This window comes from Branchiostoma lanceolatum, chromosome 4, assembly GCF_035083965.1.
Source record: "Branchiostoma lanceolatum isolate klBraLanc5 chromosome 4, klBraLanc5.hap2, whole genome shotgun sequence".
Taxonomy (NCBI): Eukaryota; Metazoa; Chordata; class Leptocardii; order Amphioxiformes; family Branchiostomatidae; genus Branchiostoma; species Branchiostoma lanceolatum.
In genome coordinates this window covers 1,208,913-1,225,628 of record NC_089725.1, presented here as the reverse complement: position 1 = coordinate 1,225,628, position 16,716 = coordinate 1,208,913, and the positions used below count along the sequence as shown (strand labels likewise).

Below are 16,716 nucleotides of genomic sequence, written 5' to 3'. Positions count from 1 at the left end.
TTACCATTTCCACTTATATAATATACTGTGGAAGAGGAATTGTACATGTATATGCTGATGAAACATTGACTTTCTCATTTTTAACTCTTCGGAATATCTGTTAACAGTTGGTAATTCAATGGATGACATGGTTATTGTACATAACCAAGTGTCTTATTCAAAACCGACGTTTCCGTGACCGTCTGTCACCTTCCTCAAGGTTATACTGACTGGTTCTGTTACGCATTGCAGCTAGGTGTCGCTGCTAACAAATGCACTCCCAAACGTATTTCCACACATACATTCATAGATAGTTCATGTGGTGTTTACAATGTGGTCCTAAACGTCATATTGCAGCTAGGTGTCGCTGCTAACAGATGCACTCCCAAACGTATTTACACACATACACTGATAGATAGTTCATGTGGTGTTTACAATGTGGTCCTAAACGTAACGTAGTTATCATGTACATACTAGTAGATGTAAACAAGCAGCAAGTTTTTGGAATATTGTTAAACAGGAACAGGAAAACTTACCTCGTCAAGCATTTTCAAGTCGTCGTCTTTACTGTTGCACATGTCCTGGCGTTTGTTCAAGTATCGCTCCATGTCGTCAAGCTGTGAAGCGAAGTTACGAGTTGGTTAACGCCTTTGACACGATACTGCAGTCTTAACAAAACTGTTTAAATGTCTTTCACTACTATGATATTTCGTGAATATTTTCTATTTATTGAAATTTATAATTAAATTTTAAATTTTAAATTATATGTAAATTTTGACCCACCATCATCGAACTTGGCCTTTGTTTTCCCGACCCCTACCCACCTACTAAAATAATAAGGGTTCATCCGCAGTTTCTCAAGTTATGCTCTCTCCACACACACACACACACACACACACACACACACACGTACACACACACACACACACACACACACTTACACACAAACACACACACACAAACACATACATACACACATACACACACATACATACATACACACACACACACACACACACATACCTACACACACACACACATACAGACATACAGACATACACACACGTACACACACACACATACACGCACACTTACACACAGACTTACACACACACACATACACACGCACACAAATACATACACACACACACACACTTACACACACACAAATACATACACACATGCACACACACATACATACATACACAAACACACACCTACACACAAACTTACACACAGACTCTCACACACACACACACACACACACATACACACATACACACTTACACACATACTTACACACAGACTTACACACACACACACACAAACGGCACCGAAAACATAACCATCTTGGCGAAGGTGACAAACATAACGTCATATACTAACCTCTTGTTGGAATTCCTGGCACGCCTTTTTCCTTGCGACTAGTTCCTTCTCCCAGTCGGAAACCTGGCTGTCATTTGCTTCACACTGTTCCACTCTTCTCTCTATTTCCTCTTCTCTCTTAAGTAACGCTGCGTTTCTTTCCTCTAATGTTCTAGTCCTTTCTTCGATGTCTCCTTCCCTTGCAGTGAGCTCCTTATCAAGTTCATCACAACGTTGTCTCCTGTCCTTCAATTTGGACTCAAACCCCGAATTTATCTCTTGTAAGCTCTCCTCTCTCTTTTTCCTGACAGAAAAAAATGTACGCATGATTTGCATTTCATTTTGCATAATTGTGCAATTATGTTACACGTATATGGAGAAACAATGCACAACATTGCTTTAAGGCCCTGTCACACTTGTGCGTACATTCAAGTGCGCATGAGTTGCGCATTAACATTTTTTATTTAAGTAAGGTTTTCGGGGGAAAAGTTGTTTTCTACTTTGACCCACCGTTGTGCAGCCTAGTGATCGAACCTAAGAAATCACTTATTAGGCTTCAAACTTAACCTAGACCCAAAACATGTTAATACGCATCTCATGCGGACTTGTAAATACGCACAAGTGTGACAGGGGCTTAAGCGGGTATCTTACTGGACTGCGGCACCTTGGCGATCTCGCTGCGACCGAGCGATTGACAGAGCGCTCAACGAATTTCATCCATAAAAACTAATCTTTTTACGCTTTGTGTGTTTTGCTGTCTTTTTAGTCATACTTGTACATTTTGCATGACATTTCCATAATAAAGTCAAGGGTAACACTAATCCAGTTTAGGTCCCAATGAGGTCGCCAACGTGTCGAAGTCCAGGTAGATATCCGCTTTATGCCCCCATCCACTAGGCGGCAATCGCGCCGTGACCTCGCTGCGACCTAAATTGGATTTGTGCATCAGGCAAATTGTGAAAGTATGACTTAAAATACAACAAAACACAAATGAAGCATAAAGATTCTTTTTTTAATTATTACGAAATTCGTTGAGTGCTTGAGTCACATTTGAGGTCGCAGTGAGGCCGACGCCATAATGGAACAGTGTTCAGTAATATCGTTAGGACAATATCGACTTAATCACCAACAAAGAGATGTTTGAACGGGCCTGTACAGAGAGCGACTTCTGATATGAAATTTCTTTATAAAGTAGAGTGGATTTATTCCTCAAGCTAACCGACATGTTTCACACCGCAGTCATTCCCCACTAAGACATCTGAAGCCGCATAGTTCCTGTGTAGAACTTTTATTCAGTCTAGTACCACAACCGGTTTCGCTTGACAGCTTCTTCAAGTGTACAGACTATATGACACAAGTACATGAGGTTCTCTCTTACATACTTTTTCAGTGCATTTGAAAAATTTATAAAGAATTTCTTATTACCTTTCTTCCTCGACCAAAGAGTCCAGCTCCTTGGATTGGGCAAGGTATGTTTTCCTCTTGTAGTTCACCTCTTGTCTCAGTTCTTCTACCTGTGGTAGGTGCAATACATAGACAAAAAAAACGTTTTATTGTTTATTTGCACATAAAAGAAACAAGTCAATTGATAACAACAGGGAGGTTGTTTGTCCCGATAGAGGATAAGTTAATAATAATCATCAGTACAAAATAGGAGAAATAGATATTTTCGTGAATAAGTAAACGTTAAGAAAGCTGATATATTTACAAACACCCTGTACACAATGCCAGACTGTTGCGTGTGTTGTCGCACGTAACTCAAGAATCTTTCCATTGAAAGACCTTATTGATTTGTCTATATCCTAGCGTACCTGTAGGGCTATACTAACATTCCATTCGAGACAAAGACGGTGTACCCTCCAAAGAATTCAGCCCATCAAGCGGCTCCTACAGTGCCCAAGATTATATTGCACACTTTAATTTTCATCCACATTTGAGGTGAAGTATGATGCTTTTTCAAGTAGCTAGTGGTAGTGCAATGCGGCTTCGCTACGACTCGCGTTTTTTGCCAAGCACACCGGGTCACCCCTACTCTTCTCGATAAGTGTTTTGGGTTCTTTTACGTGCAGAGGTTTGCACACTAAGTACATAAAACACACATAACAGCATTTTGAAACGAAAATTGGACATCATCCGCTTTTCCTGCAACTATAAAAGTTCGTCCGCTTATATCAAAAGAGTTCACCAGGCATACGTATCGCCTGATGTCTCACATATGTACGTAGTTCAGGGTCTCTGATGAACTAGACAAACACGATTTATCTATTCATGAGCTCTTGAGATCGCAAGAGGATTACAAAGGTAGACTTGAATGATTAAACAACAGGCCACGTGACAAATTCTTGGAAAGAAACAGAAGGGACACAGCGATTTCTTCGTGACATTTGCACGGCAGATTTCTCAGTGTTCGTCGTCGCATCGGTGAGCGAGAAGCATCGTGAGTTTCATTTCTGTTCCTTCCACTAACAGCACCTTATTTGTCGGGGCGCAAATGATGTCTTCCCTTTTAAGGAGTAATCGCATAGATGATTAGTTGGATTTGTAAAAGCAATTGTTGTCATTTGTAAAAGCAGTTGTTACTGTATGTTTTCAGTGGTAGCGTTTGCAGAGGTGTGACGGTGTTTGCGATTTAGCAGCTAGGATAACTCCAGATACTGTGGATGGATTGATGTGAAATTTGGTATGTGGTTAGGTCTCCAAGATTTTGGGTCCCTGATGGCTTTTCTGAGAACCGAACGTACGTTTCTTTTGAGCAGCAGAGTAAGCTCGTTTAGAACTTAATCTTAGGAGATCGTACATGTCGACCACAGAAAGGGAGCAAAAATGACGCCCTCCTTTTTTCTTGCTGTAGATTTTCTGCTGGTCATCTCATTCCAGTGAAAACGGCCTGTCATATTCTGGGCAACAGAGGGAAGTCATAGGTATGTTCCATCCATGTTCCTCCCACTAAAACACTATGTAACTTAGAATACAAGAAATGCCGTGTGTATCTAACCAGATTTGTCGTTATCTAACAACATGCTGTTTATAATCATATCGCATCAAACGAAATTTCATACAGTACCTCAGCCCTGCTTACCTCAAATGTTCTTTATAGATCTTCGTCTGTGTTGGTGGATGACATTATGGAAAGGTTAAACTTTGCAAAAACAACACCGAAATAATTTGAAAATTTGGGTAAGTCAATTATTTCAGCGTTGGTTATGTAAAGTTAAGCCTTTTCATAATGGGCTTAATACATCTAGTCACGTAACGTTAAGTCAATCGCGATATTACCGGTAAAGGTAGTGAAATTGATGATATATTTCCATCCTGTTCTGTAGGTTCGTAATGTGGCGATGCACAGCTACCAGCTAGCCCATCTGGACTTTGAGAATCATACTTACTTGGAACAAGTACATTATATATAATGTCCTTGCTTGGAACTCCTAAAACTCTCAGGATAGACGGAGCATTATCATAACATTTTGTTTGTTTGTATTGCATACCCGGTAAACCGCATCTAGGCGTAACACCAGGTTTGTACTGAAGAGTACAAGCTGCATATCCGGACAATTTTATATGATCCATACACACCGGGAAGGACCCCTACTCTTTTCGATAAGTGTGTTGGGTTCTTTAACGTGCTTGAGGTGTGGCTCTCCTCAAACACGGGTCCTCCATTTGACGTCCGATCCGAGGGACGCCCCTAACCGAAGCTAGGTACTCATTTTCACCTGAGTAAAGTGGGGAAAATCGTGTAAAGTGTATTTCCCAAGGGCACAACGTCAACGGGACAAATCAGGGAACCCCGGATTCGAACCCGGTATCTCTGGGGCCAAACACCCTGCCACTACGCCACCGCGACGCCACGCTTAACAGCTTATAGAGTACCTATAATATAGCACCTTTGTCTAGGACAATTTAGACTGCCCGCTACATGCACTCATTCCTTCTGGTAAGATAAGATTACATTTTCTTTGTGCCAATAAGTAACTGTGTATTGATCATAATTATGAAATGTGTGTTGATCATCTTCCTTATGAACCTAGCGTTATGTGCATGTAGTGCACTTCCAGATAGATGTTACGTCAAAAATGGCCCTTCCACTGAAATCAACTGCCAGAATTCAAACCTAACCAGTCTACCTAATCATCTACCGCGGTTGACTAGCAAGGTGAACCTTCAGCAAAATTGTTTAAGAAGAATCCCGGCCTTATCTGGCCTCCGGTTTCTTGTCACACTTAATCTCAGCCACAACCTCATCACTGAGTTTCCGTGGGGGTCCGTGAAACATCTGATCTACCTTGCAGAGCTTGATTTGTCGCACAACTGCTTAACATCCGTTAGACTTGACTTGGCCACTCACGGTGCAACAGGTCTTCATAATGTGAATCTGGCCTACAATAAGCTGTCTACTTTCTCAGAGGCAAACCTGGGTATGCCCACAAATAATCTCTCTTATTTAAGGAAAAAACATAAAGGGAAAGGGTTCAGGTTCATACACGGTAACCCTATTCACTGTGACTGCCGAATGGCATGGCTAGCAGAAAAGGTTCTTGTGTTTCACCAACGTTGGCCGAAAAGTATTTCATCAAGCGATGGCCTCCTTTATCAAGATTTCATTGAATATGGCATGCCTATTTGTTGCAACCCTGACAGACTAAAAAATGTTCCGTTACACAAGACGAATCTATCTGCATGCCCAGTAACATCGGAAATCAAATTGAATGCAACCAACTATATCAAAAAACCTGGAAACCGGTTTGCCACCTCCCTAAACTCGACAGGCTACTTTTATGACACGCCGTTAGCACCTTTGGCAACTGGACCGAACCTGTATGAGGGAAACGGTACCACACAGGAAATCACCGTCTCGTCGGTACATGACCAACCGCCGGTCACGCACTTCTATACCAAGACTAACGTTAGTACTCATAGTCATACATCCAAAACAATGACTAGTACCACTACGTCACGGACGTCGACTATCATTTTGGCTGCCGTGTGTGTATTCGCGATCGGACTTGTTTTGCTTTTGATATTAGCCGCTGTTGTCATTAAACAGAGGCAGAATGATGATCAACAGAACGGATTAAGTCAGAATGCAGGGTTACCTGAAGTTACGGAAGGATCTGATGTAACGTTACATGCCGAAATCGGCAATGTCTTCCCTAACCCGGCCTACTGTAGCAGTAACGTATACAGCAACGATTGTTTCACTTGCACCGCCCACAGTCAAGACTCCATCCCGCAAATCGCAGGTACGAATGAGCCGAACTGTACGACAGCGGCAGAGTTGAACAGTCAGCTTGACTCTATCATACCATTGAGGGAAAACGTTTTGTACCGCAGAATCGAAGGTGAATGTCATCAGACTGAAGTTAGTCCCATTTACGGGCCAGAAATACCGTCCAGGCGTCGTAAGTTTTAAGGGAATACAACAAAATATATACCAACCAGAGGTTGGTGGATATTAGATTGTGACCTCCTTACCATATACTTGCGCGTTTGTTTAGTGTTCGTCTGAGCAAGGTGGTTACAAAACAGCTCTCATTTGTCTGACTGTGTGACAGGGGGAAGCAGAAGCATATTCTGTATATGAATTCCTTGAACTATATGATGCACACGTCTTGACTGTGTCGAAGTATCAGCCTTTGTTGTGGAGCCAGCTTAGCATTTTTCAACTACGTGCAGTTTTTTAAAGATACCGGCTTCTGATTGCTAGCCCTAGGGCTCCTGATTGGTTCTCGAGTTCTGATTGTTAGCCCCAGGGCTTCTGATTGGTTCCCGGGTTCTCATTGCTAGCCCTAGGGCTTCTGATTGGTTCTCGGATTCTGGTTGCTAGCCCCAGGGCATCTGATTGACTCCCGAGTTCTGATTGCTAGCCCCAGGGCTTTTAATTGGTTCCCGAGTTCTGATTGCTAGCTTCAGGGCTTCTGATTGGTTCTTGGGTTTTGATTGCTAGCCTCAGGGCTTCTGATTGGTCCCTGGGTTCTGATTGCTAGCCCCAGGGCTTCTGATTGGTTTCCGGATTCTAATTGCTAGCCCTAGGGCTTCTGATTAATTCCCGAGTTCTGATTGCTAGCCCCAGGGCATCTGATTGGTTCCCGGGTTCTGATTGCTAGCCCCAGGGCTTCTGATTGGTTTCCGGGTTCTGATTGCTAGCCCCAGGGCTTCTGATTGGTTTCCGGGTTCTGATTGCTAGCCCCTTCCCGGGTTCTAAAAATTAAATCGCACGTTGCTGATGTTCGGGGTCTGCATGCGCAAAGGAGGCCATAAAACTGTACACTATTGTTTTGAATAATACATGAAGATTGTTTAATTGTTTGGTGTAATATTTCTTGTCCATACATCAGGATCTTTTTCTGTTTTGCAAATACATGTATACATGAATCTATTACTAATCAGACTTTTGTTTACTGAAATGCGATTATTATGTACAGTTGTTATTCTTTTAATAAACTTTTCGTGTTATATTGTCACAGAATTATGTCATCTAGTGAACACATGATATGTGATATCGGTTATCACCTGTACAAGTACACTTATTGACTTGCCTGCATGGAATAAAGTTGATTGCACGGGTAAAACTTTGGTTATCTTAATTTCGACATTCACTGCGATATCTGCAGGTCCATTGAAATCAGTAGGACAACCTGAAAAGTTTTGACAGTATAGACAAAATCGTACTTTACATGGATTATAGTGGACTGTTTTAGCGCCAGTATTGAAATACTGTGCTGAAGATTTCTTTCTTTTGTCATACAATTAGGAAACATATCATATGCAGGAAACGTTAGATTTATATGGGCAATGATAATGCTTTATTTCACCCACAATTCTTACAAAAACCCTAACTTTACTTGATGCCGCATTGACGCGCAAAATATTTGGTCTAACAATATCTGCTGTTGCTCGTCTTTGTATGTCACAAGCTCCCCCTATCTGTTTTTCTCATATCGCTGTCGATTGCATTTGAGCGGCTGCACAGTTCAATATTTGAAAAACCGAAATTGCATCATCGATTCATAGGATTCATTTGACTGTAATTGACAGCAGCAAGCATCACTAATACACTGTGTTAACATCTAGAATACCTTAGTGTCCCTCTGTTCCTAAAGATATTAACGCTATGTAAAATTCTTCGTTTCTTGGAAGACAAATTAAAGAAGACTAATGCTCCATTTGTAGATTTGGCTCTTCCGTGTCAAAATTTCAAAAGCTACAAGTCTGTAAAAGTGTGTAGTTTCGTAAAGTTTAGACAATTTTGGATGAATTGAATCTGAGTGGTTCAGTTTTGTAGAGCAACGGGGTATCGATGGAGGGGAAATATCACGCGTTTGCCCGCAAATGTTTCTTTTCCAGTTCCCATTTATTTCATATCTTCGTTGGCAGATACCAGGATATGCGCCCGGGCGTATGATTTTATAGTATAATATCGTTTCTTTACTTTAAGCCCATTTGGTTAACAGTTTCTCAGGTGATATATGCAAAAAAGGGACAGAAAGCTGATATATCTTTTAAAGGCATCTCGAGCATTTTATGAGGCTTGAAACTTGAATAAAAAAACTCAACTTTCTAGTCATTCCTACACATAGTAAGTTTCAATAACACTATACCATTACATATCGAAATTAAATGAGCAAAGATACGATGTCGTTGTGTGGTGAGAACTAATAGAAAATCCAGGCCCTAATAGACTGATGCTGACTGTCCATCACATTTAGCGGTTCAACCAATGAGAGAGTGACTGCATGTCCGTCAAATATTTGCAATTTTATGTTTTAGATTTGCATTTCTACGTTTTGGCGGAGGTGGGTGGGGCTATGGTATCTACAGTATTTATTATTAATAGGTGCGTGAAACTTAAAGATTACCATTTAGATTTTTGTGTGCCGTTTTTGCGCACTTTTGAAAAGAAATGTGGTAAACAGTGGCATTAATTGTCAAATTCTTAAAGATTACACCAACTTGAGTATTGCAATTTTCAAGTCTTATAAAATGCTCTGGGTGCCTTTTAACACCCCGTATAATCCCTTTCTGCACAATCCCATATTTTTGCGTGAGTTGTCGCACGTAAATCGAACTCTCATTGAATATTACTGATTTACACATATCATCGTACTCGCAAATCAACATGATGCCGTCGCCTTACCTCTTCTTCTAGTTTGTCCCGCAGTGTTTTCAACTCTTCATTCAGCCTCCCGATCTCCGCCGACATGATACTGTTAGACTCCGCTGGTTTCTTGTGATTCTAAAAGTTAAGGAACAACTGTGGTGAATACGTACACTTTAACTGCTCCTTATACATATACAAAAGCTACGTTCTAGTTATCTTCGCCAAGAAGGTTATGTTTTGGTGAGCGTGTGTCTCTGTGCTTCGGTGGACTGTTCTGATATTTGGTATGTGGGTAGGTCTTCATAAAAGCTGGAAACGAACAGATTTTGGGCACACCAGCGGCCTTTTAAAATAATGCAGCGGAACTTCCGGGTTTGATATGTTCTGGATATGCTTTGGTCATGATTTTTTAGTTTTACATAGCTCTATGGGGGGAGATTAGGTTTTGGGACCCCTAGTGGGTTTTTTAAACTGGGGGTTTGAAAGAGAATAACAACAATCTTTATTGACACAACAAAAGTACAGCGACTCTCGTAAGGTCTACTTAATCTATACATACATACATACATGCCAACAAACAAAGTTCATACTAATGAGTTTGTTTACATACCGTCATATGGAATAGGGCAACATATTGAAATTTAGCGCGTCGTATACTTATACATTACTTGTTCTTATGTCTAAACATTCTTTGATGTATATACCTATTTGAACACAGTAAGGATTGTCTCCTCTCAGTATATAATCAAATCTGTCAACAGAATGGAGCATATTGAATTGACTTGAACAATCGGAAATAAAGGTGAACAGCTTAGAGCGTTTATCCTCATATCTTGAACAATTCATGATAAAGTGACGTTCGTCTTCAATTTCATTTGGGCAGAATGGACAAAACCTTTGATCACTGGGAATTTTACGATACCTTCCGGTTTCAATGTTCAATTTATGGCTACATATTCTTATCTTTGTAATTGATTTACGAATTTCGAAGTTATGTACGCTTGTAAGGTACTTTTCTTGTCCGTATATTTTCTTTAAAGAGGAATAGATAGACAGTTTTGAATTGTCTTTAATAGAACTATGCCAATCTTGTATATATATATCCTGCAGACGTTGTCGTAACTGATTGATCAACATGTCGGTCTGATATAATCTAGGGTTTGTCCATACATGCCCAAAACCGTTATAGTTAAGAATATCATTTACATGGTTCACCCAGTCATGATCACCAGAATGTAGAACGTCGTTTGCTTCACGTAATAGGGTATCTTGGGGTAAATTTAATAAACGGTGCCAGTATTTAATAAGTTGGATCTCGGCATTAATTTTGATTGGGAATGTTCCTAATTCGCCACGGATGCCGTCATTGGACGATTTTCTATGTACTCCGAGTAAAAATTTCTGGAAATTCATATAAATGGTATCAAATTCTGGGATATGTGGAGAAAGATATAAATTTTCAATTAGTAAGTTGTCTTCTTGTAATTTTAGGCCTGACGCCAGCCGGAGTAATTTATCTTTGTCTATTCTTTTCTTTAAATGGATCACATAAGAGTGGGTGGAGTCCGAAGAAACACTTTTTCTAATACTTGCAGGAAAACTATCCTCCAAACCAAGTTTCTTTAAAAGAATAGAGAATACACTTTTTGGAGAAGATTCAGGAATTTGTTTAGATACAATAAATTTCACTGTTTTAGAGGTTTGGTCGAAGCATGTTAGTTCGGCCCCATATAGAAATATAGGCCGCACAAATTTGTCAAATAGACTAATCCCTAATTGAATTGGAATGTTTCTTTCAGAATATAGAAGTGACTTGAGTTTGAATAGCGCTCTCATGGCTTTAGTTTTCAAATACTTTCTGGCAGTTTTAAATTTACCCGAAGACGTCAGGGGAATACCAAGGTAAGTATAACTGTCGGTAACTTCTATTTCTTTACCGTATATATAGAATTTCTTCAATGATATATTTGGGGCACCTTTTGAGAAAACAAGCACCTTCGTTTTAAATACATTAACACTTAATTTCCATTTGTTACAATACTTTTCCAGCTTATTAATACAGTTCTGAAGCCCCTCTTTAGACAGTGAAATTAGAGCAAGGTCATCGGCCCAAGACAAACAGTTAAGGGATTTGTTATTTAAAAATGCTGGGTTACATTCATCACAATCAAAGCATTGTGGTAGGTCATTGATAAAAAGGTTGAATAATAAGGGACTGAGATTACAGCCCTGCCTTACCCCACAGGTGGAGACAAAGGGATTGGACAAGCCATTTTGTAGTCTGACTACATAATTAACATCAAAATACAAAGATTGCAACACATTGAAGAATTTACCACCAACACCATAATTAGATAATTTATAGAATAGACCATCCCGCCATGCACTGTCAAATGCCTTCTTCATGTCGACAAAGCAAACATATAATTTCCCTCTCTTTTTTTTGTATATATTTTTCAATAAGAGATTTGAGAATGAAAACGTTATCGGAGGTTCGACACTTTTTTCTAAAGCCAAACTGAGTATTGGCTAATAGACCATTACTTTCTACAAAATTCTGTTATCGAGTATTTAGAAGAAGCGTAAATAATTTTGACAAACAACTTGAAATGGCAATCCCTCTGTAGTTGTCAACATTACATTTGTCTCCTGATTTAAAGATCGGTGTAAGAATACTTGTATTCCAGTTGGATGGAAATGTGCCGTTATTTAAGAAGGTGTTGGCGGATCGTCATGATGATTTGTTATGTAGTTATGTTTATAATCACGGAATGGAAACAAATTCCTTTTGCTCCGTTTCGCCTTTTTCTCCAAACAAACAATGACCTGGACCAGACGGCTCTTGCCATGGTTATTGGTAAAGTACGAACACCCCCTGGTGTTCGATGACATTATGTAGCAAGTGGTAGGACAGAGCTGGAGGTGCTGGTCACCACGTGTTTGAGTAAGAACAAACTGAGCAGTACTTTGTTAGGCTAGACCAGGGGAAGGTAAACATTATGTATTTGCTAATTATGGTGTTTGCAGTGTGTGCTAATGTGTTTTTGATTAACCAGGAATAACATTTCCTCAAAACCTGTTTCCATTTATGTCCAGGTAGTTGTTCATATATAAATAGCACTAGACAGCAAACAGGACAGTGTAATAAGCCAGAGCCTAAAATCCGCTTGGAAAGTAGCTAGTGTAGCACAGGTTACCATTAGGCAAACAGCAGCTTATTTAATGGGCTGTACAATACTAACTTCAAAATCTCCAAAACCTGAAATATTGCAACGGTGCCCTGAAAGTCGCTGTTTCATCGGAAACTTCAATAAACACCAACATGCCAAAATACAAACAAATCCATCAAAATGATAATAATTGCGAACACACAAACCCAGTCATAAAACAGTACCCCCTTAGGTTAACCCCCTTCACGGAGGTAAACAGAACATTTGACCTCCTTTCCGGATCATTAACTAATTACCTTGCGTATCGGAGGTAATTAACTAATGTTGTGTCTCGTATAGTATATACAACAATGGCAAATTCCCACCAGGTGATCTCCGTTGGGAGCGCCGTTCATGGCGGCATGTCCGCCTGTCCGCTCATGCTCGCCCCCCTCCAACAAGATGGTCGTGTTGTCTGCCAGGTTGAACTGCACGCTTTTTACGTTCCTCTGCTTGGCGCTCTCCTAGTGTCAAACAAGAGGAAGAAATTTTCATCGTAACCTAGAAACGATATTCAACTTGTTGTTGTTGTATCCATCTTGAGTAATGAGGCTGTTGTAACGTGCTCGAGGCACCTCCTCTAACACGGGACCTTTATTTTACGTCCCTTCTGAAAGACGGTGTAGCTCCTACCAGGAAACCCTTCCCCGGATTCGAAGTGGGGTCTCCCAGTTACCAGCTAAGTTGAGCCAGGAGCTAAGCTGTGAATCCGCTGCTACAGGGACATCCCTTTTTGGTCAACACTACAGCAGACTCCAATGAAACGTACTCACCGAACTTGAGATCAAGTAAACTTGTCACTTCAGAGCTCTTGGCGCTCAGTATCGTTTGTAGATAACGTACACGACAAAGCACAAAGAGAACCTCGTAGTCAAGTACTTAGGTTACTCCAAGCTACTATCTTCATGTGTTTCGGGACGTGTATTGTTCTCACTAGTCGTGACTTACTCACAATCAGGTTCGGCCATGTTTGTATTCGGATAGTCGATATAATAAATGCGTTGCTATTCAGACATTACACATTTATGCCATTTCCCGCAAACATGATCGTGATTTTTTTATGATCGTGATTTCACATGTAAATGTTACGGAACTGCCTTTGTAAATCAACAAAATTCAGGCTGTCAAGCCTGCCGGTTGTATAGTAAAGATCCAATCCACATGCACACTTGCTACCGTATATTTGATATGATTTATGGGAATGTAATATCAACATATAGATATATATCAGCCTGATCCGTTCGTCGGAAGGACACTGTTAGGATATATACATGCAAAAAAGGCATAATTCTATTCAGAACAATTCAAAACTTTACATTTATTCCGTGTTGAATAAAAGGCACGGACAAGAAAATACCTATCGGATATACATAGTTTTGAAGTTCGTAGAGAAATTACTAAGATAAGAATATGTAGTCATAGATAAATTCAAATACATTATAGAAGGAGACAACCCTTACTGTATACAAATAGGTAAATATATCAAAGAATGTTTAGATCTTAGAACTAGTAGTAAGTGATACGTCAAACTCCACATGTTGAAGTATTCATATACTTGTACTTAGGTTAATCATTTTGTATCCCATTGTTTGTTGTTTGCATGTATAGTTGTAGAAGACGTTACGAAAGTCGCTGTACTTTTGTCGTGTCAATAAAGATTTCTGTCTATAATGCACAGGCCATAAAGATTAGCGCAGACCTATCGCTTGTCCTCCAAGCGTAAGGCGAGACTCGTGCAATATTTACCGATATCCTTATCTATGGGGCGTGTAACTCGGTAAGGGAGGGCCCACGCTCATATACTACTTGATTGTCCCAATAAAATTTGCTAAAATCACTTGTACGAAGAAGGGTGAACCTTGTAATCAAATGGAAATGACCTAAGTGTTGATTTTATTTTCAAGGCACACTTGAATGTGTTTTAAACTGTTCACATAGTCACTGAAGTCCAATCAAAAGGCACGAATCCTTGATTATTCAACGCACAGATGATGCTTTGAATTACACAAAAGGACAAAATTTGATTTATTAGATACTAGAGAAGCGATAACGCCATGGTTCTACATGACCTTTGTGTTGACCTCTTCTTAAACAGCGTTTTAACGGTTCCCATAGTCACTAGCAGCGTCCACTCAAAAGACACAAACCCCTCAACATTCAACGCACGGAGGTTGCGTTGAATTACACAAAAGGTCCCTTTGTAAGACCCCTGGTTCTGCCTTATTAGATTAAGAGACGGGGTCGTCGTTTTGTTGACAACGTGGAAAACACACTGTAACGTTACATGTAATCAAACTGACCTGTACGCATGTAGTCGACACTTAGATACACTTAGGCGTTCAAGCTGACTAGAAGGCGATCAGAAAGTGTTTACTCTCCGCCAAGCTTAAAGGTTAAGAAGGTTCTGTGGATAAGAGTTACCTACTCCGTGTATTGAGCCCTTCAAAGCCTTCACTCAGATATGTGTTATGTGTACAGACCCAAGGCTATAAGACAATGATTTAAGAGAATTAGGTACAATACACAGGTACATATACGTGCTGTGTGTTGGATACAAAATACATAGTCGAGGTTCCAGTACTGCAGTGGTCAGAACAAGTCTACAATGGCTTGACTCGGACATGGGACTTAAGAGGCAAAACAAAACAACTTTCACAGTACAAGGGTGTCGTTTTACACTTACCTGTGTGTCCTTTTCCATTGTCTCAGGCATCGTAGGCCTCACAAAGGTACTTCATATTAAAAACTCTGAACACCATCCAGCATCTACATCGTAGGTACACCTTGGAACAGGTCTTTCCCGTCTTCAAAAACAGCGAGTCTTCTGAGAACACACAGTGGTCTACATGTAGGTCGTCCTATTCATGAAGCTACATTGGAAGACCTCTCGTAGTATTCATCCGCCATTCATATCACCACCATGCCCAAGCGTTCACTGCCCACTTTGCTGTTGTAAAAACAAAGGTTCACAAATCACTCAAGGGGTTAACTAGGAGCTTGTGTACGAAAACAGCTCGCGTCAGTTAGCCCGTGGTGCTTTGGGACTACTTCGCGCACCAGTGACGCTGTCTCCATGGTAGCAGTCTTTCTGGTTGAGCGAGACCGTCCGCACAGAAAAATATTTATAGGGTAATCCCTCGGCCTTTCTACTTTATATCTCTTGTCCACAATTCTATTGACTTACTACACACTTAGTGCAGAGGTATGTTTCTAGCATTGTGCAAAACCAGCATATTTCTTTCACGATATAGAACGTGTAGTTAACTTTAAGAAAGCAATAATATTTTGAAAAACGTCTTAAGTTTCTGAAATGTTGTTGACGCATGTAGGTAATTGTGTGGTGCATGTAGGCCCCTGAAAGGTACTTGAATACACCTGAATGACCCATTAAGGTCTTAACACAGGTGAACGAGTTTAGACAAGGTAACCTGGGCAAAAGCAAATACGCCGATGAATAACAAACGTAGGAAGACGGCATGGGCATATATGCAAACCGTTTGACGTAAAAGATGCTGTCTAACAAGAAAAAAAGAGTTTTTTTCTACAGTACTGTACTGGATGTATTTAATCAGCTGTTCAAAAACATGGCGTATGAATACCATGGTATTCATGAATACATGCTGCTTCAAGACAATAACCGAAAAAGAAAACGTCCTACCAATCCGTGGTTCACTCCTGGGCAGGACATCTCGGTTGGGGCTGCACCTGTCTTTCGGAAGGGACGTAAAATGGGGGTCCGTGTAGGAGCCTCGAGCACGTTAAAAGGCGAAGGGCTAGCAACCCCTTCCTGTAAAAATGTACCCTGCTAATGAAACAACAAGGAAGCTTGCTGTCCTACGCGCCACTAGGCACTACAAGGGCTTGAACGAAACGAACGAATGAACTGCTGGGTAAGATAATTAGATTACGTCAGTGTTTCGCATAACCATGCGCAAGTGTCCTTGGTGTTGTCACAGGGCAGTCACGGTACTTGGAGTTCAATTCAAAACTGACTTTTATCTTTTTAAGACGCCATAACAATCCAGGATTTACGTGTGAACCAAGAGGGTTGACAACAGGTAT

The 16,716-nt window shown here is 40.4% G+C and overlaps 1 protein-coding gene across 4 annotated transcripts in view; it reads right to left on the bottom strand.

The window, feature by feature from the left end:
* The window catches only part of LOC136432196 (uncharacterized), a 22,404-nt gene extending 5,688 nt beyond the window's left edge, over positions 1 to 16,716 (bottom strand). For 2 of the 4 annotated variants that reach the window (XM_066423238.1, XM_066423241.1), the window contains exons 1-6: positions 15,338 to 15,718; positions 12,981 to 13,118; positions 9,482 to 9,580; positions 2,770 to 2,858; positions 1,366 to 1,648; positions 516 to 596 (exon numbers count right to left, since the gene is read on the bottom strand). In XM_066423238.1, coding sequence (XP_066279335.1) covers positions 516 to 596; positions 1,366 to 1,648; positions 2,770 to 2,858; positions 9,482 to 9,580; positions 12,981 to 13,118; positions 15,338 to 15,367 — 720 coding nt within the window. In that variant the 5' untranslated portion in view covers positions 15,368 to 15,718. Of the gene's footprint in view, positions 1 to 515; positions 597 to 1,365; positions 1,649 to 2,769; positions 2,859 to 9,481; positions 9,581 to 12,980; positions 13,119 to 14,954; positions 15,068 to 15,337; positions 15,719 to 16,312 lie in introns of those variants that run through there. The other 2 variants (XM_066423239.1, XM_066423242.1) reach the window with 2 other exon arrangements.